This window comes from Neopelma chrysocephalum, unplaced genomic scaffold (assembly GCF_003984885.1).
Source record: "Neopelma chrysocephalum unplaced genomic scaffold, ASM398488v2 Primary Assembly neopelma1_98, whole genome shotgun sequence".
Classification (NCBI taxonomy): Eukaryota; Metazoa; Chordata; class Aves; order Passeriformes; family Pipridae; genus Neopelma; species Neopelma chrysocephalum.
The window spans coordinates 78,689-104,551 of NW_020897761.1; the positions used below are offsets into that span (position 1 = coordinate 78,689).

The 25,863-nt window shown below is 51.1% G+C and overlaps 1 protein-coding gene across 1 annotated transcript; it reads left to right on the forward strand.

The window, feature by feature from the left end:
* Window positions 1-87: 87 nt before the first annotated feature.
* Window positions 88-25,528, forward strand: NMNAT2 (nicotinamide nucleotide adenylyltransferase 2). The gene is made up of 11 exons (XM_027694865.1): window positions 88-260; window positions 16,879-16,967; window positions 17,663-17,730; window positions 18,435-18,513; window positions 19,530-19,659; window positions 20,295-20,375; window positions 20,479-20,523; window positions 21,321-21,397; window positions 22,424-22,525; window positions 22,763-22,830; window positions 22,956-25,528. The coding sequence occupies exons 1-11, from the start codon at window positions 176-178 to the stop codon at window positions 23,056-23,058; spliced, it is 927 nt and encodes a 308-aa protein (XP_027550666.1). The 5' UTR covers window positions 88-175; the 3' UTR covers window positions 23,059-25,528.
* The last annotated feature ends 335 nt before the right edge of the window (window positions 25,529-25,863 follow it).

The window sequence follows — 25,863 nt, forward strand, 5'->3', positions numbered from 1 at the left end:
GGCTCCGCGGGGGGCGCGCCCCGGGCCGTGCGTGGCGAGGGGCGGCCCCGTCCCCGCTCCCGCAGCCGCGGCGCCGCCCCCGCTCCCGCCCGGCCCCGCTCCATCCCTCCTCCCTCCTCCTTCCCGCAGCCGCACCGAGCCACAGACCGCGGCGGGGGCCGGGCAGGGCCGCACCATGACCGAGACCACCAAGACCCACGTTATCCTGCTGGCCTGCGGCAGCTTCAACCCCATCACCAAGGGCCACATCCAGATGTTCGGTCAGTGCCCGCGGCGGCGGGGCGGGGCGGGGGAGGCGAGGGGCTGCGCCCCGCGGTGGGGATGGGGGGGCTAAGGGGGGGTGGGGGTGTGCTGGGGGTGCAGCCCCGCTCCCGGGCACCGCGGCGGGGCCGGGCGCTGTCCGCGGCCAGTGGTGCTGAACGCGCCGCGGGCGGGGACCGCCCGGGCCTCCCCGACCTGGCCCCCATCCCTGGGGGCTGTCCCCCATCCCTGGGGGCTGTCCCCCTCGGACAGCGGGGTTCTCCCCTCTGGACTCCCCTTGTCACGCTCCCGCCCCGCAGTCCCCCGGCGTCGGTCCTGGCTGTGTTTGTCCGCTGCCGCTCAGCCCCGGGGTCTGCGAGCCTGCGGCCGCCGCAGCGCTTCCATCTCCTCTGGCCAGGGAGGAGAGAGAGCCAGGCAGCCACAGCCAGGCACAGGAGTCAACAAAAATACAGGCAGTTAATCAAGATATTAGAGTACGCGACGTTTAGATTGATACCGGGTCTGAGGAATGGGAAATGTTCCTGTGAGATGATGGATATTACCAAGCATCCATGCTATGATACAGATGATGGGGATGCTAAAATCACCGCTACAGCCTGCTCAGGCAAGACAAGAGGGAAGGAGGGAGGGAGAGAGAAAGGGAGGGAGGAAGGGCAATCTCCATCAAAGGCAGTCTGACATGCCATAAATACTGACGGTTCGGGGAAAGCTCAAAATGCCTGAAGATCTCTTATGAAAACAGCAACTCACTTGGGGCGGGGAGGAGTCCTGCGAGGGTGAAGTGTCCACTGCAGACCACTGAAAAAAAAGAATAGAAAGATCAGCTCCTCTAATATCCCTTCTCGGAGTGCAGAGGCAGGATCCATCCTTTATGTCTGATAGGAGATTTGAGGCTGGGGAGCAGATGCCGAAGGTCTTGTGCTACCATTGGAGAAGCATCCCTGGGGTTTCTAAAAGCTGTACAGAAGTTTTTAAGTGCAAAAATAATTGAAATCAGCTTGGGGTATTTCTACGTCAGACCTTGTTTTTGTAGACCATAACGAGTTGGGCAGCAGGCTAGAAAATTATGGCTTTCTAGATGCAAATGATCACATTGCTATTCCATTTCATTAGTGCCAGAAAAATGTGGTCCTGGGCAGCAACATACCTGAAATTTCAAAAAAATTCTATTCCTTAAGCTAAAAGAAATTGCTAACAAGGATCAAGAGGAACTATTTAAAAATAAAAATAATAATTACATGAAATTACAGGGACTTGGTTGATAGAAGCAACCACTTTTGAAACAGATTTCCATAATTCATATTTAGTCCTATTTTAAGTAATACTGAAAATATCAACGCAGCCCAAATTCAGTGGACTAAAAACCAGTAAGAAGATATTTTAGAAAATAAAAATTGGTGAGATATTAGTATGCAATGGGTGTTCTTATAGACTCGAAATGAGATTTATTTTTTTTTTTTGCTCAGTAGTGTTGAGTATGTTTATCAAAGACGTGAAAGAAAATATATAATCCCTGCCGCTAAAAAGTGCCAATGACCCCAAAGAGGTCAGAATAGCAATTCATGCTGGCAATGAGACAGTTGTGCTGCCTGACTCGGGGTGTTTGGTAAAAAGGGCTTGTTCAAACAGCGAAGTCAAATGCAAAGTCATATGTCCAGCGAGGAAGAACGCAATATAAACAACAGGCAAATGTCTTCTGCCAAACAGCAACGGTGTCGGGGACTGAGGAGGGATTGTACACAGCCCACTGAATGCAAACTCTGTGTGGTGCTGTAAATACAGCAGCAAATGCAATCCTTGCAGATACAAGGAGGGGAATATCAAGCAGAAGAAGAAAGGTTGTATTATTTTCATGTGCAGCATTAGCAAAGCCCTTCTCAGAGGACCAGTGACAAGAATTATGTTAGCTCCAGAAGCCAGGCTTTGTGGCAAGAGACTAGAGAGGCTCGGTCTGGATCCATCCCTTAGGATGTTAAGGGGCAACTTGATCTGCTTGGTGGAGGGATATGTGATATCTGGTGGAAGGGGGCTCCTTTATTCAGCAGAATTAGGACTGGTGACGTGCCAAGAGCAGCTTTGGATCCTGCACAACTTCAAACTACAGATATGGTGTGTGGGTTTGAGTGAAGCTAATCATGTAGTAGGAGAAAGTACCTGGGTACCTGATGGATTCTCCATCACCTGAAGGCTGTAAACGAACACTCAGACATCTTTCAGGAGGAGATGTTTTAGCTCAGAGGATGGCTTGATGTGGAAATTTTCTATGCATGTATCCTGTAGAAATCCTGGAATATAAGTCTTGAGCTACCTGATAGGGACAAGTGAGACTTCCACAGGGAAAAGACAGAATTTACCTGATCCCTGATCATTTTTATTTGAGGAACCCTTCCCCCCAAGTCTAAAATAATAATTATGTGAAGCCATGGGAATCTCAACCAAAATCTGTGTTATTCTGCTCTGTGCTGTACAGTTCAACCAAAACAGTGCTCCATCCTGTAAATGTTGCATTTCAAACAGCTGAATTTGTGCAAAAATGTTGTCTCTATCATTCAGACAAATACTTGGGCTTTGAGAGCCTCATAGGAGGACTTTTTGCTTAACGTAGAGAGAGAAAATTTATCTCTTTAACACATGGCACTAATTAAGCCAGAAGGAAATATAGTATTTGCTTGGGTATGTCACTGCAGACATACCATTATATGCCAACCATCATTATTCTCAGTATGGATTTTACCATTTTTTATTCAGGCCAAAAGCCAACCTTTTCCCATAGGATTTTTGCCTGAATAGGAGATGGTCTAATTATGTGGAATTCTCTTCTAGTGGGGGAAAGGTTCCCACTGGGCTGTTCTTTCCACCAGTCATGTGAATTTAAGACTCATCATTAGCCTTGGGTTTCCAGAAAGCTGGGATTCTTCTTACAACCCCAAATCTGCAAATGCAACACACCACTGACCCTTGTGTCTGTGTGGAACTGAACTTCCCACGACAGGGCTCCCTCCATCCTCTGCCAGGAACAACTCTGGACCCCCCAGATGAAGTTGATTCACATCTTTGTGTATAAAATGTATATCATACATATAAATTAATACTTAGCATAAGATACATAACACATAACAAAAAAAGTAGGTGAGATACGGTGCTGTACATCCTTACCAAGGGGTTGACACAAACACCCACACAGTCCTGAAAACTCTCAGAGTTATTTGTGGTGTCTGCTGTGCTTTGAGACATACGTATGTTCTGAGTCACAAATTTGAGTTGTATTTCCTAGCTTTAGGTGGCTGTGAGAAACAGTTTGGGATGCCACTGTGGCAGGGAGATAAGGCAGGAGGAGAGACAGGGTAGCTTCTTTCTAAAGCTTGACATGAACATTGATGGCCTTTCACCTGAAAGGAAAATCTACTTATATCCTAAAGAGATACAGAGAAGAAAAGCAGAGCAGCCCATGCAAAAATTGGAGAAAAATAAGATTCAGAACAAATCTCTGTGTTAAAGCCACATGAAAACCCCGCCACTGCTGCTCACCTCGGCCAGCACACACCAAGGTCCCACCAGTTCACCTTAATTTCCTGCTGACACTCAGAGGAACTCTGAGCATGGGTTGAAGCTCAGCCCTCCTCCCCTGCAGTCAGCTCAGGAGGGGATCCTTCTCTGAGGCGTCCCCACGCTGGCTTTGGTATCTCAGTGGCGAACCGCTGGGGAGACACAGAGTGGGATTTGCTGCCTAAAGGACATCTCCCTCCATCTTGGCCTCCTCACAGTTTGCCTCCTGCTTCCTTCCCGTGCAAACGATGCCACCCAAAGGACAAAAGCCAAGGGCCCAATGTCAAAAGCAAAACCTAATCTGTGCAGCCCTGCTAATGCTCTGAAGCCTGTGCTGGCGCCCTGCCAGGACAAGAGCCTGTGCTTGCTTTGACAATTAAATCATTTCCCCACCTTGGCCCAGCTCAGGGAGCCCCAACACAACTGTGTTCAAGAGCTTGAAAATCAAAGGGCAGCTCTGCAGAGCAAGGTAGAAGGCACGTTTTTTCAATCAAAAAAACCCCCATGGTTCAGTTTTGAAGGTGGCCTTGGGTAAAATACTGGGATTAAAGGCATCGCCAGGCAAGGTCAGAGGCTCCAGGGTTTGTGTGTTCCAGGACTGGAGAGGGAGCCAATAAACTGCTGGAGCTGGAAGGAAGACGCCGAGATGAGTTTCTTCGTAGTTCTGCAGGGGAAAAGGCTTGTACTGTCCCATGGATATGGGAGAATCAGAGGGTTGTTCTGATGATTTCTGCAGACTGAAATGAAGGATTTGGTGGGGAGAGGTGCTATCAGGTCAATCAAGATGCAGCATTTCAATATTTTTTTAAATTCATTTTTCTTAAATCATAGAAGAAAAGGCTGCTCTGTAATTGCCCACATTCCCCCTTTTAGCACATTAAACATTTTTTTCTTGCCTTTTTAGAGTTCTGAAATTCCTCACAATCCATCCTTTTATGTGCAAACTTCTGGCTTCAATCAAACAGCCTTGCTCATCAAACAGAGTTTTATTTCTGCCCAGTTGTGAGAGCAGCCCAACACAGCTTCATCTCCAGGGTTTGGATCACCTCTCCATCCCCTTTTCCACCTTTTCTCATCAACCTTTGAGCAGCAGAACTTCACTGGGGACATCCCTGCCCATGCAGGGGAAGGTTTGAGCTGTCCTTCCCCCCTCCTGGTGCCCATGAGGTCCAGCCATGTGGACTCTGGGATCCATGGGGATGCTCAGAGCTGCACTCAGAGGCAGCAGGTTGGGTAACATCCCCCAAAAAATGGTTGGGATATTACTGTTTGACTCTGTCAGAGGATTTTTTACTGCTATTTTTTGGGCACTATCAAACATTCAATAGCAAATAGGCAATTTAATTATATCTGTATCATCTGCCTGTATCCTGACTCTCATCTCCTCTGTGTTGGTTCATGGGGTGATGGGTTGCTCCAGGTATGTTCCTGTAGGAGGAAGGGGTTTGTGAGATATTGTTCAGATGTCACCTTCTTGTAGGGAGTCTTGGTACCTCAGCTGTTTTTAAACGTGTTTGGCCATAGAGTTTCCCACCTACTTCATTTCAAACAGTGCCAGGACCTGGACTCGCACAGAAGAATGTTGCTCATAGATAAGCTGAATCCTGAAAGTCAGCAAATCACCACTATTCTTCCCATTTTGTCTACTTAGAATTAAATTTTCCCTAGATCCTATGTGCATCTGTTATTGAGGAGAGTTTATATCCCAACCAACAGCTGGGTAAAAACCATTTCTAACAGAAAACAATGAAAGACTGTGATCAGAAGTAAAACTCTCTACTTGGCTTCTTAAGAAAATTTGAGCAATTAAAAATCCCAGCAAGCTGCTCTTTGATTATCCATTGCAGTCCTTGTAGAGGAGCAGCACTGAGAGCTGCTGCATCCCACAAAGGCTGGTTTGAGATGAAGGGATAGAGTTCCATAAGTAAAGAGGGATGAAGAGGCAGGAGCTGAGGCTTTTGTTTAAGATCTGTTGTTTAACATCCCAAATTTCAAAAATCACTTTTTTTTATTTGATTGAGATGACTGAACTGCAGAGCAGTTTAATGAGAGCGTCGCTGCCTGGGATGGAGCTGGGAGAAATGCCTGAGCAGAATGACAGCTCACCCTTTCCCCTTTTGCTCAAATGGGAATACATCTGCAAATGTCCAGAAGCAAAATTCCCTGCCTACATCCAACAAAAGCTCGTCAGGAGCTCGAGAGAGGTTTTGCTCTGCTGTCTGCAACATGAGTAAGAAGTCTGGGCCGCTGCGAGGCTGCCTCCTGGTTCCATTTCATCTCCGGGCTGGAATCGGAATGTGTAATTAGCTGGAGCGATCGATGGAGCGGGAGGGGTGATGGGGTTCTGAGAGGACCGGATGGACAGCGAGAGCCTGACTGAGCCCTGGCTTGGCTCTGCATGGCAGTGGTGGGGCTCAGCAGCACCAGCAAGGACCCGACCGAGGCAGAGACAGGATAGATCTTACAACACTCGGGTTGATTTATCGGCCCAGGGGAGCTGTAGCATCCGTGCTCAGCTCTCTGCAACGCAGCCGAGGAGCTTCCACCCAAGCAGCTGAAAACACAGAAAACAGCTGAAACATTTCATCAGTGCGAAGGGTCTGGGAGGGCAGGTTGTGCCCATCCCCAGATGCTCCTGGCTCGATGGGATGGCAGGCAGTGAAACCCCTCAGCCCAGCCTTATGCCGTGGTGGGTGAGTCGCCGACATGACTCCACACCCAGCACTTGCCCAAAACATGCTGAAACTGCAGATTCTTGGGTGCTGTGCTGGGAGAACAGAGCAGCACAGGCAGGACTGCAGCACCCATGGCTCTTTTGTTTGCCGTTATAGATCAGTCAATGTCCCATTCCCATCACTGTACCCCATACAGGCTCCTTTTTTCACGGCCTTTATCACCGGCTTCCTGCACTCAAGCGTTTCCTCTCCTCTTTATGACCCAAAGTGAGGAGGAGTTTTCCCAAGCACGAGATTAAACTCCATCAATAACTACTCAGGGATTCTTTTAAAACATTTATAAGCTCTTAAATATTTAGCAGTATTTATTACGGTCTGTGAGACACCACATTGTTTCTATGACAATGCCACCGCCTGAAATGTGCCACGTACCATCTTTTACTTCCATCGACTATAAACAAACTTGGCAATGAGAAATCCAGTGCTACAACCTCATTCAAGAGAGAAACAGGGGCTCTGCTTCTATTTAAGAGCCATTTGCACTCACTACAATGCTCTCACCTCCCTTATCATCTTCTCTGATGTTTTTTGATAGCAGCCTGTCTGATGCTGTATTGATTAGCTGCATGCTAAACCCCACCAGTGGCAGCCCACATCTCCGGTGTGACCTTGGGCAACTCACTAAACCTCTCCTGACTGGTGCACCGAGGTGGAGTCACATCCCTCCTTTCCCTGCCAGGCTGCTGTGGGTCAGGTACCACTGTAGTGGGGGTCAGGGGTAGGAGTGGGTTGTGAGCAGGCTGATCTTTGTGCATCTGAGCAGCAGCTGGCCCAAAACAGGCATCCTCACCCCTGCACCCTCCAGGCTTGCAAAATCCCTTCTGGCAGCAAGGCTGGGGGTCTGCAAGGGATCCCCTGAGTCAAGGAAGGAGGCACAGAGAGGCATCAGAGCTGGGGTCAAGACCACATCCCATCACTTGCCAAGCAGAAATAGTTCAGCTGTGTTGAGTGTGCAGCACAGGTAACCCCAAACTTCACCCTAACCTTAACCCTAACCTCAATCTCCACCTGGGACCAGGGAACCCAAAACGGCCACAGAAAGACTCAACAACCTCTAAGACAGAAAAATCAGCCCAAGATACAGAGAGGGTCAGGTCACCTCTGGACTTTGAGATGAACATGCCCTCTCTGGCATTTATAACCACTCAATCTAAGCAGTCCCATGGTGCCACCAGTGTCCAGCTAAGCAGGACTAAATTTTCAGAGTGCCCTGCATAGAGAAAGCCAGACAAAGCCTATAGTGTCCATAACAAACCAGGGAGAGGACACAGGTCTTATCCCCTCAAAGCAGCATTGCTTACACATGTTGATAGTGTGCAGTCACGTCCAGAGGAGACAACCCAGGTCAGGAGCTCATTTTTGCCTCTCCCTTTCCAGCATCCAGTGGTTTCCTTCAGTAAGCCTGAGCTGCTGGATGTAGCTTGGTCATACCAGCAGAAAACTGCTAAATTAATATTTGGGAACAGAGAAACCTAGAGTCTTTAGAAATATGTATTTTCAAGAGCTGCTGTAGGGCTTGCCCCAGGAGAAGATGATGAACTAAGTCTGTTTTGGATCTGGAATAGGAAGCAAAGGCAGAGAAGCTCCCCATGGGATGGGTGGAGAGTCCTTCTCTGAGCCAGGCAAGGAAGGACTTGCTCAGCCTCTGCTCCACAAAGGTTTCTATTTTCATCGATAACCCAACAGCCCCTAATTGAGCTTAAGCCTTCCCTGAGGAGATGACATTTCACTAGGGTTTATTGGCAAGGGGAAGCAGAAAATCCAGTTTTCCCAGCACAAGCTGAGTTGGGGTGCTGAAAGGTGTAGCTTTTCTTCTGGAACCTGTGCTTTGTGCAAAGATATTGTTGATGCTTCTCTTGGGGTAAGTGGGGTCTTGGGAATAGATCTACAAAGAGAGAGGGTTTCGCTGATACAAAACGGGAATGTGACATCCTGCTGGTGTCACCAAAAGGCTGAAGTCCTACTGTGGCTGCCTCTGCCACCCCACACTGTCACCACCATCCCCCTGGCCTTTCTGCATCTCTGTAGGTGGGACATTTTCTGCCTGCCTGGTTCAGCCAACACCAATCCCAGGCGAGGTCAGCATCTCTGAATGCTTTGCTGGCAAAGGCAAAACGAGGGTCAGGCCCACACACAGGGGTCAGCCCTCGTGGAGGCAGCCCAAGACCAGCAAAGAGCTGCAGTGCAAATGCCACCCGTCTGTGCTCCACGGGGAACTGAGAGCCGTCAATCCCCTGCTCCTGGCGGGGTTGTGATCCCGCCGCGCGTCAGCCTGAAGGAGCAGCACGACACACGCCAGGGCGTACAAAGCACTGCCTTTGATGTGCTACAACGGCTCGGAAATCAAAACAAACGGAGCGCTTCCGCAGGGAAATTAGGGCAGTGGAAAACAAGCGTGGAAATCCATTGGGGCTTTATTTCCCTTTTTTTTTTTTAAAAGGCACCAAGTAATACTGATTTCCCTGGCTGAGATGTGGACCAGGACCTCTCCAGGGATGTACACTGAGGTGCCTGTCCTATTTTGGATGTTCCACCCACATTCTGATGAAAGCGAAATACAAAACCATGGCAGGATAATGAAAATATTGCCTTTTGCTGCTACCCTTGTCCTGTGTGACTCTCCATGGGCCCAGGGTTATAAAAATCGGTTCAAAATGGAGCACTCAAGACTATCTGGAATACCCTCCCCTTTGCTTGCCAACCAGTTTATTTTTGCTCCTGATATTTAGACTGTTATTGAAGCTGAGACACAACCACAGAATACCAGCTCTAGGCCAGATTCGTGCCACAAATTGATGTTGCTTTACTGTGGGTGGCATGTTATGTCTCTTTACACCAGCTGGAAGCTGTTAGCCTCAAAAACCCCATAGGAGAGACAGGCTTCAACCAAAATCCCTCTGACCACTTTCTCCCAGCCCAGCCTCAAGTGATGCTCATTCCCCTGGTTTGTACTTAAATAAACCCTGGTGCTCAGAGTGGCAATTTACACCAAACACTGGCAAATCCACATTTTAGCACATTTCTCTCTAAAAAACAAGGAAAATACTACACCAGAAGAGGGAAACTCACTCCACCCTGCACCACACTACAGCATGCCCAGCCCTTGCTGACTTGTGGGGTGACAGCTGGTGCACCAGACAGGGAAAGGTACATGACCTTTCACTCTTCTCTTCAATACCATCCATACACTCGTCTTACCTAGAGATGCTTAATCCTTCTCTGAGGGTTTCTAAGCAAGGTGCTTTGGTGCTGCCCTGCAGCAGAGAGCTCAAAAAAACTCCTTCTTCAGGTGAAGTCGCCTTCATCATCCATTTTTAGAATCACAGAATAGTTTGGAAGAGACCTTAAAGAGCATCTTGTTACAACCCCACTGCTGTGGGAAGGGTTAGGGTTAGGGTTAGGGTGGGGAAGGGACGCCTCCCCCTAGACCAGCTTGCTCCAGGCCCCATCCAGCCCAACCTTTTACCTACCAAGAGTTGCTTTTTACCTTGTTAGATGCTTCCCCTCACCTTGTTAGCCCCAAAACCTCTAAGATGCCCAGGCAGCAGCTCTGGGTGTTAAATACCATGTGGAGGTATTTAACAAGGGCACCTTATCAGGACTGAGCTGCCTATCCTTCAGGTGAGATGCAGCAAGGCGCTCAGGGTATTCCTGCTCTCCCAGTGATGCCAGGATGGAGATCTCTGAGCAATAAGTTATGTTGCTTCTCTGTAGAAGTGGTGTGAGTGACAGCACTGGGCTGATCACCTACCTGCCTGACAGAAAAGGAGGTCCAGTCCCTACCTGGAGGAGCTGGTGGCAGCTTCATCTCAACACGCCTGTACTTCTCCTCATGTTGCTCACCTGATGGATAATGCCTGCTCTAACCTGCTCCACTGCAGCAGGGTTGGCTGATCCAGGAGGTTGTTTTGCCAGGCTCTTCCTCAGATGCTTCTTGTCAAGCTCTGGGACCTGCAGGATCTCTTACCGGGCTCGTGTGTAACTTCTCACACGCACTGGCCCTTGCAATACCCCAGTTCTGAAAAAAAGAGAGGAAAAATAGGATGCCTCCAGTTTCAATTTCAATGATATCAAATAGGTTGTTCCTCTATGGCTTCATTTAAGAAACCCAGATGACCTGGGACCAGCCAGGTCCCCTGCCCAGGCCCCGTCTAGTTGGGTCTCCAGCAAATGCTCTGCTGTTTCTAGGTCAGCTCACTGTGACTCAAGTCTCCTACTTTTATTATTTTTAGTTTGTTTAAACATCTAATTCCACTCTTCTGCTGTGAAGCCATGAGTGGTCAACAGATGGTGATAGCATGATTCTCGTTAGTCATCACTCAGGTGGCTCTGAGTTGGACACTGGTGGGGACCTGGGTGGGCTGGGAGATGGAAGGGTCAGATGCTGCAGCATCATTTCCTGAGGCCTTTCCCAGCCTCCAATTCCACCATGAGTCTGGAGGTATTTGGTATTTTGTGCTTATGAAAAGCCAATAAAACAAATGTGCAGCAACAGCTGAAGACATTTAGCATGGAAATCCTTCCCAAATTTGTTATTTCTACAGTGCCTGGGTGCAGCTATGGATTAAAGGGGTGGGGGAAAGTGTGTAACAGAGCAATTAGCTCGGAGATAAAAATCATTAAGCATTAGGGGGCTTGATGGGATTTTTCCACCAACCAAAAGTCTCCTGAGAATCTGACTGAGATTGTCTAAGAGACACTGAGCTCAAGGCAGGACAAGCTATGTGGGTCAGTGGGACACTCTGGGATCTCCCCAGGCTTGCCTTGGAAGGGGTCAATCTCATGGTGAAGAATCACTCTCCTGCTTGTGCCTATAGGAGAGACCTCCCTTGAAGAGCAGTCAGGGCTTGCTCTAGTAGAAATGTCCCTTTGGGAAGCTCAGGGAAGGGAGGTGCCAGTGGTTTTCCCAGCTCTAACCAAGGTGTGACTGTGGGTGCGTGAAGACACTGACTGGGGAAGAGAACTGCCAGGCAGGAGAGCTGGGCTTTGAGAGGTGGACACTTTTGGTGAATATATCCCTGATTCAGAGGATTTATATATACATACATATATATATATATACACACAGAGAGACGTCATTCAATTAGTCTGAGAGTAACTGCTGGCTCTGTGCCCAAGCTGGGCTCTGGAAGCACCATTTAGGTCCTGCAAGTGCTGCTAGGTTGAGAATAAAACAGAGTGTGCTGGAGTATCTGGGTCACTCTCCCCTGCAGGAGAGTGAGGAAGCACCTGCCTTGCCCTCGGCACCTCATGGCCACATCCCACCTCCCATCCAAGGATGTTGGAGGCCAAATTCCTTGAAACAAAAATGAGACACCTGGGCAATGGTTTTGCCTTCTCCATCACCTATGGCTGTGCACCTTCTCTTCCCCAGCTCTTGGGGAGGAGCAATTAAGGCTGTGCAAAACTTGACTCCCTGTCACCCTCGTGTGTGTTTTTGGAGAGCTGGCACAGAGTGTGAGTGAGCTGCAGCTTCAACCCTCATGGGGAAAGGGGCATAAATCAGAGCTGGCTGGTGGCTTTACTCTGTAAAAACAAACAAACAAACAAAAGCAAAAAGGAATCTTGGGGGTGCAGATGACCCCAGTGCAAAGGCAAAGCAAATAACATTTGAAATTACACCTTGAAAAATTGAACACAAAGAATATTTGATTTCATTAACGTCAATTTAGGTGATGGAGCAGCGCCAGAGGAGCTGAGATGTTGTGATTGAATATACTCAGTGAGAACCTCCAAAAGAAACATCTCCTAAATAAGGCCTGATTTCCTATTGGGGAAGCAGGATGCTATTTTTTCATTCAGTCTGGACAACATCACCACTTACCGTTTTTGTAGCCCTGGAGTGCATCCAGTGATTGGTGTTTCCCCACCGTCATCCCACAGGAAAGCAGCAGAGCCAAAAATATTTGAAGTGCCTTTGCAGGGCGGGCGAGCAAAGCTGGGCTGGGGCGGTGGGGAGGTGTCACCAGTGCTTGGGATGAGTCCAGGTGTCACCCCTGTCCCTTCCTTCCCCAACACAGCCAGGCAAAGGTCATCCACCAGCCACCAGGCGTGGAGCCAGGGCGCTGAGAGCTTCCCATCACACAAGTGACGCTGCCGGTGGGCTAATGCACGTCTTGGCAGGGTCCATCACCGGGAGTTTATTTATGTCAACAAGGTTTTAAAAGCCATCGAGGCCGCCTGGAGCATTACAGACAATTTACACTGGAAAAGGAATGAGCTTTTCTCTTCCAAAGCCGACATCCTTGCATTGGTGTGGCAGGAGATAAAGTGCTCATAGAAAACGAAAATACCGGAGGGGGGTTTCTGGGGTCTGGCATGGCCTGTGGACATCATAAGCATTCAACAGGCAAGAAATGGGTTGGGAAAGAGCTGGGAAGCTGTGACAGAAGGCTGAGCTCAAGGACAATGAATAGGCCAGAATACAAAGCTACTGCAGTGTCTTCAGGGCCTGCAGGGAGACCATGAACCTGATATCCTTTTTTTTTTGATGGCTGGGCTTCACGAACGAAGATTTGGGAAGGGCTCTACCCACGTTTGCTACAGGCGCGCTGGTGGCTAAAAAGGCCAATACAAGACAGGCACATCCAGTTGCAAAAGGCACAGCAGAAAGACTCCTTAGGTGGTAAATTCTGCAAGGCACGATTCTTTCTGCGCTGTCTTTTCTCCTCAAGAGTGATCCTGCGTGTTTTCTCAAAAGAAGTAGCAGTGCTAAAGATAGTGTGTCTCCAGACCTCCCGATTGGAGGCCAGAGTAGACCAGTTATGTGCATATTTTGCGTAAAAGACGCAGCAAATTTTGTGAAAAGAAGTCTTTTCTGATAACATGGACCTGGGGGCTTGGAGAAAGCACTGCAAGATCAAAGCAACCACAGTGGTTCAAAGTGATAACCCACCAAACCCAGAGTCCTGTTTCCAGAAACCCAGAAGAATGACCAGTGCTGTGCCTGGGTGTGAAGCTCCTCAGCTCAGCCTCACACCATGCACAGCCCCCCTTTCAGGATGAGAGACCCAGGGACAGCAGGAGACTCACCCACTTCGCCCTTTCTGTCCCAGCAGTGACCTCCATCCCGTCTCCCTGCCCTTGCTGCCCAACCCCTGGTTGCTCCTCACACGGAGCCACAGCACTGATCACCCACCATTTCAAGATGCTGAGACCCAAACCCCCTTCTGCACATGCCAGGAGACACTGCGACCTCATCCCAGGGTGGGGAATGAACCAAAACCCCGAGGTCTCTCACAAGAGCTAAAGCAGTTTGGTCTTGCATTGTGCAGAGGGTAGGGCTCAGGGATTGATGAGTTAACGTGTTTGGACAGGCTTGGCTACGGAGGCCTGTTGTCCTCTCCACTTAGCCACTGAAGAGTACATCAGCCTAAGAAGATTCAAACTGTAAAAGAAAAAAAAATAAGCTTTAAGCACAACATCATGATTGCAGTGAGGGCGCACCTAGATGCTGCAAACTAACACTGCAATTTTAGAATCATAGAACCACGGAATCATTTGGGTTGGAAAGCACCCTTTAGATTGAGTCCAGCCATTCCCCCAGCACTGCCAAGTCCACCACTAACCCATGTCCCCAAGAGCCACATGTGCACGGCTTTTAAATCCTTCCAGGGATGGGGACTCCACCACTGCCCTGGGCAGCTGTGCTAGGGCTTGACAAGCCTTTCTGCGAAGAAATTTTTCCTGATATTCAATTTAAACCCACTTCCTCTCATCCTGTCCCTTGTTCCCTGGGAGCAGAGCCCGACCCCCACCTGGCTCCACCCTCCTGCCAGGGAGCTGTGGGGAGTGAGAAGGTCCCTCCTTTTCTCCAGACTGATCTCCCCCAGCTGCTCCTCATCAGACTTGTGCTCCAGACCCTTCCCTGGCTCCGTTCCCTTCTCTGGACACGCTACAGCACCTCAGTGTCTTACTCGTGCCCCGCTGAAGCCACAGTGCCCCCTGCCCCGAATCCTCTGCCACCATCCCAGCAGTGAGGGTGGCTGCTCCCGTCGCTGTGCCAGCCCCACTAGCGGCACAGCTCCTCTCCAAACAAGATTTGACATGTCATTTAAGAAAATGCAATCTTTTTAAAGGCTTTAGCTTTGAAGTGGATGCTGTGAAGGTTTGGCTTAGCTGACAGTTACACAAACAGGCGAGACAGCACAGTCGCCTGATGGACACAGCCCTGCAAGCAAAGGGACGTGCTCTGCCCCAAAAACAAGTGAGAATGGACCGGTCTGGGATGTGAAACGTGCTCTGCAAGTCTTAGGCAAGGCAGGACCAGAAAGCAGGTCTTCCCTTTCCTGCTCAGCCCTCCATTCCCTACAAGAGACTGCTGCTTCATAGCCCACGTCTGCCCAAATACTTCCCTTGCAAGGATTTACTGGTCCATACATTTATATATTTTCCATACCTATTTAAATTCTGTTTGTTGTTTCTGAGGTAGACAACAAACTCTTAAAAATGCAGATCCCAAGTTTTAGTTGTATGTGTTTTTGGGGAACAGCCACCAAAAACTCAAGGCAAATTAATACCATCAGCCAATACCAAGAACGTGAAGCACAGCTTACACATAAGTTGTTCAGCTTGTCTTAAGAGAGAACTTTATAAAGATGCCATATGTGAAGATGAACAGATCATTGTTTTTAATCGTCTTTTGGCAAGTAAAATCAAGTCAGAGCGAAGCAGGGAAAAATCAAAGGATGTGTTTGTATTTATTTAAAACTCAATGGCATCTTTTTTGTCAGGGAATTTACTTTTTCTTTTAATTTGCATTTTAAATTGCATTGTGATAGAAAGGTAAATGCTGATCCATCAATCTTGGGTCCTCCCTGCCCCTGAAAAAAGCCTCACCTAAGAATATTGTGTTTTTCTGCATGTACTCCCCCAGGATTTTGAGGGCAGGGAGGGATAATTTTGGTACATCTAATTCAGGCAATCGAATTTTACTCCCTGCACCCATCAAATGATTTAAGCCTGCTTTCCCTCCCTGGAGGCTGGTGCACCCAGGGCACAAGAGCTGGGAAGGCAGCCAGGGTGAGGATTTCGGGTGAGTCTGAGGAAGAGGTTTTATTGAGGCTGGTAAATCATCCACGGGCTGTCACAGAGGCCTGGGGCTGCTCAATGCCCTCGAGGGGGGAAAAAGGTCCATGGCAATTATGTTTCCTAAATTGACTTTTAGCTGACACAATAGCTGAACAATATTCCTTAGTAGAAATGTCAAAATTCAGAAAAAAATAATCATTTTGCCCAAGTGACATAAAATCCTGGAAAGGTTTGGGTTGGAAGGGACCTTAAAGCCCATCTCACTCCAACTCTGCCATGGACAGGGACACCTTCCACTATCCCAGGTTGCTCTAAGCCCTGTCCAAGTTGGCCTTGGACACTTCCAGGGATGGGGCAGCCACAGCTCCTCTGGGCAGCCTGTGCAAGGGTCTCACTACCCTCTGAGTAAAAGATTTCTTCCACTTATCTAATCTAAACTGACTCTCTTTAGATTTAAAACCATCTCTCCTTGCTCTGTTGCTACAGGCCCTAATAAAAAGTTTGTCCCCAAGACAACCCAACCTTCCAGCCCTGCTCAGCCCCCCTCACTTCCCTCCGTGTATGAGTGCTCCTCATCCATCCCAAGCTATTGCAAGGGAGCTCTAAAATAATTTCAGAGCTGAATTTTTGCCCTGAAGCAGAGCAGAAGGGAGGACATGGGAGCTGAAGAGAGGCACCACTGGGGCTGGGTGCAGGTGGAGAGGGGGAGGAAGGCTCCCTGAAACTGCCTCCCCACTGCTGCTGCACCTTCAGGCAGGACTTCTCTGCATGCCCTGGGGAAGTGCCAGCCCCTGAGCAGGGTGGCTGAAGGATGTATCACCTTGGGATGGCTGACAGATCCCAAAATCACCTCAGTTTCAGAAATGTTCTTTTTTGTTGCAGATGCAAAATAATTTACAGATCCTCTGCTTGGAAAAAAAAAAAAGCTCTTTCTAACGACTTTCTGATGACTCATCAATCTTATCTCCCTTTTTGCTTTTACCTTTCCTATCTTCTTTTTTCTTGCTACTGTCTCAATAGCTGGGGTGGGCACGTAGGAGATCACATGAATTTAGCAACCCTTCCCCAGTATTTTTATCCTCAAATGTCACCATTTGGAAATACCAGCCTGGGAATGGGCATCAGCCTGGAGGGACTCCGGCGAGTCTGTCGGACGTGGGCAGCACGTGGTGTTGGCACAGGCCGGGAGCGGTGTGAGGCTGCTGAGGGACCGACTGGGGCATGGCTGGTGGGTGCCACGGTGTTGCAGCGCTCAGTGGGTCCAGCTAAACCCCCCTGCACCTTTTTCCTTGTCCTCCCCCCCCAGAGCGAGCCCGGGATTACCTGCACAAGACCGGACGCTTCATCGTCATCGGTGGCATCGTCTCGCCCGTGCACGACTCCTATGGGAAGACGGTGGGTTGTCCCCGTTTTCCCTCTCTGCCTCCTGTGTGCAATGGTATCTCTGAAACCAGGGATGAGCACTGGGCAGCGCTCCCTGACCCATGGTCCCTTCCTGTCCATCTTCTGCCTGGGGCAGCTCCTGACCGTGGGAAAGTCTCGGAGAGGAGGGAAAGGATGAAACCACTCACTCTTTGGATAAAAGCCACAGCAAGGCCCTACAACCAACAGCAAAAAGAAATGTTCTCACCCAAAACGGTGGTGGCCATCTTGCTGGGTAGTTTTTTGTTTTGTTTGAATTATTTCAAAGCCAATTTTACTTTATTTTTTTTTTGCGGGGATGGAAACTATGAAAACGGTGGCCTTTAGAAGCACTTTCCAAATTAGGAGTGGAGAGTTTCCCCCTCTCCTGAAAGCTGGAGAAATTTAATCAAGAAACCACCACCCCAGCCCTGGCTCTGCTGCAGCACGGAGCTGGGAGTGGTGGTGCTGCTGAGCAAATCTCACCTCCTGGTGCGTGGCCAGGGCTGACACCCAGCAGGAACTACTCCCTTCCAGCAAACAGGAGCTTAAATAAATGTTTATGGGCAGGAACGAATCCTTCTGGCCTGTCTCACCTGAGTGAGCCTGGTGTTCTGCCCCAGGAAGGTTTGCAAGCTCAGGCTGGCCGGGGTATGACGTAACCATTCCTCCTTCACCCTCTCTTGCAGGGTCTGGTCTCGAGCCGGCACCGCCTGACCATGTGCCAGCTGGCTGTCCAGTCCTCTGACTGGATCAGGTAAGTGGCAGAGCCCACCCTGCTGTGGCATCAGGGGCCTGGCAGCCCCTGCCCCTTCCCCACACCGCGGTAGCAAAGGCCTGTGTGCAAAGTGGAGATGCCACCAGCTGGTAGAGCTCCAGGACAGACTTTCTCCTCTCCTAGCCCAAGCTTGATTAAAAACCAAAGATCTTCCTCTCCTAGTCCAGCAGAGAACAGATGCAGACGGTTAGACCACCCTTCAAGGGAGCTCTGGGGATTCAGGAGGTCTTGCAAGCCCCCTGCTCAGCCTGTGGTGTCTGGGCAAGGCTCAGAGTCACCCAGCCCACCCCAGCCTTGTGCTGTGGCACCTTCCCTTTCCACACCTGCAGCACCAGCCCACAGGCTCTCACCTTCCCAGCATCACCACGTGGCATCTGGTGGCTGAGGTGGGACCAGAAACACCTGGGGCTGCCCTCAGAAACAGGGTTGTGACATGTGTGGTCACATCCAAGCCCAACGAAAGCTGGTTAGTTGGGTACCAAGGGTGGAAAGGTACCCTGGTCTCCAGAGCTGTTAGGAAGGGCTGGGTGGAAGGGCTGGAGGAAGGACGTGGTCCATGGCACACCTGTGGAGGGATGGTAGCTGCTTGTGGCACTGCTGGCCAGCCCGGTGGGGAGGAGGTGGCACGGCCAGGAGGTCCAGTGGCCATCGGCCAACGCTGTTGCCTTGCTGTGCTCCCGCAGGGTGGACCCCTGGGAGTGCTACCAGGACACCTGGCAGACCACCTGCAGTGTGCTGGAGCACCACCGTGACCTGATGAAGGTGAGGCAGTCCCCACACTGGGGGTGCACCCGGGGGAGAGGGCATGGGGAGGGTGCAGGAGTGGGGTTGCTCTTCCCCCCGTGTGAAGACAACTAAAACAGGTCTGAGAGAGGCTGAGAGAAGACTTGAAGGAACATCTGTGAGATCCTGACCCAGAAGAGGTGCAAGATTACTTGTCAGAGCCACTTTGAGTTCCTTGCTCTGATGTTGGAAGGAAATTGGGCCCTTCAGCTGGAGCCAGCAGCCATCCTGGACCCAGGAACACCAGGAGGGGAGCAGGGGTGAAGGCAGAGTGAAGGCAGGGATGGGCACAAGCCAAATCATTATTGCTGCCTGCTGGCTCCTCCCGGAGGGGAAGGCAAGGTGGATGGCCCTCCCCACTCACCAGCTGAGCCAAAACTGCTGTATGAACCTGATGGAGAAACTCAGTGGGAAAATTCAGCACCTGGGAAGCCTCTGGGAGCACAAACCCCAGGAGGAAAAGTTCCTCCAAAACCCAGGCAGGCCTGAGAGCCATGGGAAAAGGTGGCTGCCCTCTGGTGACTGCAGGGAAGCAGGGCTGCTGGCACACTTGGATACAGCAAGAAAACCAAAGATGGGAAATGGATGAAAGAGCATCACACAAAGTTACAGGCAGCCCAGACAGGAGACACAGCATTAACCAGCCCAGCAGAATGTCCAGTGCATCCAAGGACCATGATGCTGAAGCTGGGGAGTCGCCGGCCATGCTTTCCTTCTCCTGCAGGGACTGGGAGGGAGAAGAGGACATGTTTGCTCCTTGCCAGCCTCATGGCTCCACACAAAAAGTTAACACTTCCTTAATCACAAGTCATTACCCACAGGGTCCTGCTGGCCCTGGGCCCATGGGACTGGGGATCCTAAAGTGAGCTTGGACATACCTGTCACTGAAGATGACCTTGAGCCAAGGGTGGGGAGGCTTGATAGGGGGACAAAAATGTTTTGGGAGGTTGCTGGGGTGAAGACAGTCTTCCAGCTACACCTCTCTCTCATTGCAGAGAGTGACTGGATGCATCCTCTCCAATGTCAACACGCCCTCCATCACCCCTGTGATTGGCCAGCCCCAGAACGAGTCCTCGCAGAACATCTACCAGAACAACAACAACGTCTCCAACAAGCCCACTGCAGGTAGGTGGCATCAGGGTAGGGAAGAGGGGGATGACTACTGACCCCTCACCTCCCAGCCAGGGCTGCCAAGCATTAGGAGCAGTGCTCCATCACCTTGTCTTTGGACAGGTGGCTCATCTGGCTCCGTGCACCAAGCCCAGGGTGGGGTGGGGGGCAATGGAGGAGTTACCATCCAGCACAGCAAAGGGAGCCAAGAACAGCATGAAATGGCTGTAAAATCTCACTGGGCTTCAGCTGGATGATGTCCAGGCAGGGAGAGCAGCTAAAGGAAAAGGTACCTGGTGCCCACAGGGTGCGTGCAAGGGAAGAACTGGCAGGAGAGATGACAGAGCTGGATCCCCTACGAACCAGTGGGATATGGGACATGAAAGTATTAGCCAGGGAGAAGTGGGAGCATTACTTAAGTCCCATAAAAATGGACATCTTGTGATTTTCTTAGTGATTTTAGCTGTCCAGCTGGTCTCTTCAAGGCACAGAGTAGCACTCTGGGGAGTTAAGACCAAGAAAGGAGGTGGCGGGGAGGTGCTGGGAGCAGTTCCTGCGCAGGAGCATCTTGCAGAACCAGAGTGGCTGAAGAGCTTGTACGGGTTAATTGCACCACCTCTCTCCCATTAATTTTCCTTCTCCACCTTTAGCAAAGATCCTGGGGAAGGTGGGAGAAAGCCTGAGCCGGATTTGCTGTGTTCGCCCGCCCATGGAACGCTTCACCTTTGTGGGTACGTAGAGGAAAGGTCCAGTGTCAGTCCAGCCCCCAGCCCTCCTCCCAGCCCCCTGTGCTAGGCCAGGCACCAGCACCTCTCTTTTTCTTCCCTTTCTCAGATGAAAATGCCAACCTGGGCACGGTGATGCGATATGAGGAGATCGGTGAGTGCACAGCCCCCCGGCTCCCCTGGGCCAGCGCCATGTGGCTCGGGAGCTACTGGACAACAGATCCAGTGGCAAGCGAAGGATATAGGATCATCTCATCCCGGTGCCAGCTACTGGGGCTCAGGGGTGAAACAGGAGCAGTGTTTAATTGTGCTGAGCCCGGCCCTGCTGGCAGACAGCAGCTGAAACAAGGGAGTGAGCAGGGGGATGCATCCCCCAGTGCAGGCACGGACCTGCCATGGCATCATGCCTTGACAGTCACCCCAAGTGGCCTCCCATGGTGGTGTCACCTCATCCTGGCAATGCCTGCAGCCCTGCAAAGCCTTGAATGGCAGCAGGAGGGATTTCAGCTGCCCTTTCCTCTAAAGCCCTGCAAGGGTTTTAGGCCCACCAGGCTGGCCCAGACATGGCCCCACCATACATCACCCAGAGCTCTGTGTGGAGAGTGCTGGTGGCTTTGACACCCATTTCATGGGCAAGCTCACACACAGCCTGGCACTGCAGCCATCCCAGCACCTGCACCACACAGAGCCCAGAGGCTTTGGCTACCTGGAAATGCCAAACAGGGAGGCACCCTCCCATGTAGCCATCTCTTCCCACTCCTCTGAGTGGGTTTATGGCTTTTCTCTGGTAGCTGTGCAAATAAATAAATCTTTAGGGGCCCGTCAGAGCAGAAAGTTCCTTCCCATGCCACAGCTTTCTTGCTGAGCTGCGAAGCCAACCCTGAAGTTATGGGGCTGGTTCCTGCTCAGCCCCATGTGCTCACACCTGTGAGCTTCTCTCCTTTTCTTCAGAGCTTCGCATCTTACTGCTCTGTGGCAGCGACCTGCTGGAGTCCTTCTGCATCCCTGGTCTCTGGAACGAGGCAGATGTGAGTCACCACTGCTGGGCATCCCTCCATGCTCCTCTTCCCCAGGCTGCCTTCCTCCTCCCCCTCTGCTTCCCACACCTCATGCTCTTGGGAACCACTCAGGTCTCTTGGGATGACAGGAGCTGTGCCCACCAGCCCCGCTGCCTCCTCCTTCCCAACCCTGACCCTCACCTCCCCTGCACACTTCCACAGGGCTTCCACAGACCCAAGCCCTGCTCCCACTCACTGCCCATGCAGAGGATGTAATCTGGGATGCAGGGTGAGCCCATCCCAAGGCTGTGCTCCCACTCCTTGTCCCTCAGAAGGAGGCAGAATCAAGTAGATGCCAATCCCAGCAGAGTGAGGTGTGCAGGAAGTAAGATCTTTACAGAAGTTGCCCAGACATTAGAAATTAAACACAATTAGAGCCAAATCAACAGCTTTTACTGTTAGTCCTTGCCTGAAGAAGCCACATTTTCATGGGAGAACACCAGCCCTGGAGAGAGGATGGGTTAATGACCCACATGCTGCTCTAGAGTGGTGCTGGCTATGGGGTCTCCCCCGGCTCTTCACTGAGATCAGGCAGTCAGCACAAACCTCCCTCCTTGAACCTCTCAACCATTTCTAAACTCAGTTACCACATCTTCAGTCCTAAGTTTTGTAAAGCAATTAGCTGGCAGGTATCTCCTCTGAAAGGCTTAAAAGTTGAGATGAGGCAAGTCCTGAAGTCCAGCACAAAGGATGCAAAAATGTCCTCCTCAGGCAACCTCTTCTGCTGCCACCTCCTTCTACCACAAGTTCTCCTCAAAGTCTGAATTCATCACCCAGTAATAGGATTTAACCCTGTGCCTTTTGTTTCATCCACTGCAGACCACTTGCCTTGATAATTCCATATTTCTGCCAAAGGCTGCTGACATATCCCCAAACTCACTTTCCGTCTCCATCCAGACCACAGTCCAGCTTTCACAGAGTAGGGGGGGTTGGCAGACAGTGGCAGGTTTTGTGTGGGGTGATTATAAAGCTCTCCACACTTTGGGTTGTTCCTAGATGGAGGTGATCGTCGGGGAGTTCGGGATCGTGGTGGTGCCCCGGGATGGAGCAGATCCCGACCGGATCATGAACCACTCCTCCATCCTCCGCAAGTACAAAGTGAGTGGATGCACACATGGCTGGGGAAGGCTGTGAGAGGACCCACAGCCTCTCTCTACCCAGGAGAGCACTTCTGCCACAAGGCACAAAATGTTTCGGGGTCAAATGCTCTCAGCGGTCAGGTGGGATGAGCCACCACGCAGCCACCCCCCAAGGCCAGCAGGGTGGGGAGGCTGGTGGGGCAGACACCTGCTTTTACGCCATCCCTTCACTCCTCTTTCCCTCCTTCCCCTGCAGAACAACATCCTGGTGGTGAAGGATGACTCAAACCACCCCATGTCGGTCGTCAGCTCCACCAAAAGCAGGTGGGTGATGCAGGGGGACTGGGGGAAGAGCAGGGTGCCCCCAGCCAGCCCCCCCATTGTCCTCACACGGACACCTGACCCATCCAAGTGGGCTCTGATCCCTTTCTCTCCCCCCGTGCCCCCAGACTGGCCCTGCAGCACGGGGATGGACACGTCGTGGATTACCTCTGCCAGCCTGTCATCGACTACATCCTCAAGAGCCAGCTGTACATCAATGCCTCTGGCTAAGAGCCAGAGGCCTTGCAGCGAGACAGCCCTCGTGTCCCGCCTACCTGCAGCTCTCCATCACTCTTTTTTCTCTCTCTCAGTCCGTGTCTCCATCTCTCTCCCCATCCCATGGCCTCCTGCCCGTGTCTGCCTCTCACCCCCGGCACCAACACTCCATCGTGCAGCAATGTCCAGGGAACAGTTTGGTCTCTTTCTTGGGGTACTGCCCTGCCCTGCACACGTGGGGAGGGAGGAGGAACCGGTACGAGAGCGATGTGCTCGGTGTGCTCAAGGGGAGGCTGCCCCGGCACCCCGTCCCAGCATGTCCCTGGGAAAAGGCCCCCCCGGTCCATCCTCCCAGCATGCTCAGAGCAGGGGCTGCCTCTTCTGCATCATCTTACAGAACTTAAGCTCAATAAATCTAGGTGCATTTTTTTATTCAATAGTTTTAGTGCGAGCCCTTTGAGCCTCTTGACACGGTGACCAACCAAACCCTGGTTGGCACCGGCTCAGTGCCTCGTGGCACGTGAGCCTCCCAGACTGGCAGTAGGACAGCCCAGCTAACCAAATCCTCCTACTGGTCCTGAAAATTCATGGAGAAGGGAGCAGAGGCCTTGGCAATCATCGCTGCCAAAGCATTGCAGGGAGAATGTCATGTCTCACCTTCCTTTGGCTGCAAGAACTCAAGCCACTCCCTGGGTGACTTGAGTTGGGGTGATGTTCTACTCCAACCCATAGCACCTAGAAAGGGATCTGCCACTTATGGAGCTGAGAAATAAGGTAGAAAGAAGCAGGTAGTGAGCCAAAACCTCTGGTGACAATTTTCCCCGAAGCTGGTTGGGTCCATCACCGTCCTCTGGCCTTCAGATCTCTATTTCTGTCTGTAAACTTCCCCCTTCTCCCGCCTCTCCGACTCTCTTCCTCTTCTTGAAGAGTTCATTAAATGCATGATACTTTCCCCTTCCCAAACCAGCTGTGGCTACTTTGCACATCCCTTGGGACATGCCAGGCTCCTGCTCTCCCACCTGTGACGTGCCTCCAGATGCCAGGGATGGAGCCTGGTGGACACATGCCAGGGCAGGTAACAGGGAGCAATTACTGAAGCCTTGTGGAGAGGAGGGTTGCTGGAGCAGGCCCGTGTCCTGCTGAGCATCCCTAGGGTGCAAGGACCCTGCACAGCTCCTGGGGAAGGTCACAGCCACAAGGAGGAAGGTTTACCCCTCACCTTCTGTTCTCCCTTTGCTCCTTCTAACCTTATATTGCTTCAGGAGGAGCCGTACAGCTGCCTGTAGCTGAGAGTCCTCCATGGGGTTTCAAGGAAAGATGTGAAATTTCCTCTACTTCATCCCTTAAAAGTCCACAAAGTAGCTCTCATGGAAGCTTCAAAGGTGAGACTTTGCACTAAATTTGACCTGCTGGGTGCTGCTGGCACCCCTGGAACAGCAAACAGCTTTAGACAAAACAAGGCAGGCCACAGTCACAGGGTCCTTGCAGCAGGCAGCATTTTAGGAACAGTAGCTGACAACTTCTCAGGAGGGCACAGCCCTTCCCAGAAGGGAACTCATGAGGGACAGAGGTGATGTGACTCACCCAAAGGCCCCAGAAGAGGTCTTTCCTTGCCAGGGATTTCCCTCTGCACGGTGAGGTTTGTTCAGGAACTGTTCTGAATTCAGCAGCTGAGTCCCTCAGCAGCAGCTCCGGTGTCTCCAGGGACACGTATTCCATGGGATGAGGAGATTCGGAGATGCCAAAGCAGAGAGGGTGGCAAGTGTGTGGGGGACTCAGAGAACAGGAATGCCTCTTTTCCAGGGAGGTCTTCAGCCAGCTGGAGCTGGTCAGCACCACCCCACTAAGCTCCCTCAGCTGACGTGCTGGGCGGGTGCCCGTGGTGGGACACCTCATCCCTGAGGTAACCAGTAACCAGGCGCTGGACTCCACCCACTGTTGTCACACATTCAGGTTGTCAGTCTCCCCTCCCTCTCCACCCCAACACAGAAGCTATTCCAGACAGCAGCCTCCCCTCCTTGCCAGACCTCACCGTGTTTCTCAGCTCCCAGCTGGAGGAGAAGCAGCAGTGGCAGCAACCAGCCCCCAAAACACACACAGAGGGGCTGAACCTCCTGGGAGGGCAGCGCCTCCTGGAAGGGGCAGGAAAGAGAGTGGGTTCCTACTGAGGAAAAGACACGGGGAAGTAAAACAAAGGAGATGGAGAAGGAAGGAAGGTGTCATGCCCGAGAGCCACCTCTGATCCTCCCTCCCTCTCTCCCTCAGGGACACGGGATGGGATGCAGGGGACGCCAGTGCTTCCCACCCCGTCACGGTTAGGATGGCATGGCTTAGAGACGTAGTGTTGTGGTACAGATGATGAGTATATTCTGTCTGACTAGTCTTACCTGCGCCTTCGTGTATCAGCTCAGCAAAACTCACTGATGGGGGGGCGGGATGGGGGGTTTGTAACGGGTCCTTCAGCTCTGGGACCCACTTGGAAAAATGTCTTTGGGTGGGTATGGGAAAAAAATAATCATCTGTGATGATCCACGTGACTGCCAGGGAGGTGAGGATCAGGGTTTGCAGGGTGCAGGGGAGGGGTGGGAAGAAGCTTGTGGGTCTTGGTCTTTGAACCTCCACTTTTAAACAGTGCAATTTGCTGAAAGAGAAATGAACTTCAAACGCCCTTTGGGGGAAAAAACAAATAAAGGGGGGAGGGAAAGGGGTTGAAGTTGTCATGCCACCGATTTCACCTTTGTCAAAAGTTTTGGAGCCTTTTTTTTTTATTTTATTTTCTGTTGCTATATGAAAAAAAACAGTCATTAACAAAAAAAACTT

Bases quoted from the DNA above. Each gene is read 5' to 3' on its own strand.
- NMNAT2 (XM_027694865.1), top strand. From the start codon at position 176: ATGACCGAGACCACCAAGACCCACGTTATCCTGCTGGCCTGCGGCAGC. The intron at 261-16,878 runs GTCAGTGCCCGC...CTCCCCCCCCAG, and splicing joins GGGCCACATCCAGATGTTCG to AGCGAGCCCGGGATTACCTG. The intron at 22,526-22,762 runs GTGAGTGGATGC...CTTCCCCTGCAG, and splicing joins CCATCCTCCGCAAGTACAAA to AACAACATCCTGGTGGTGAA.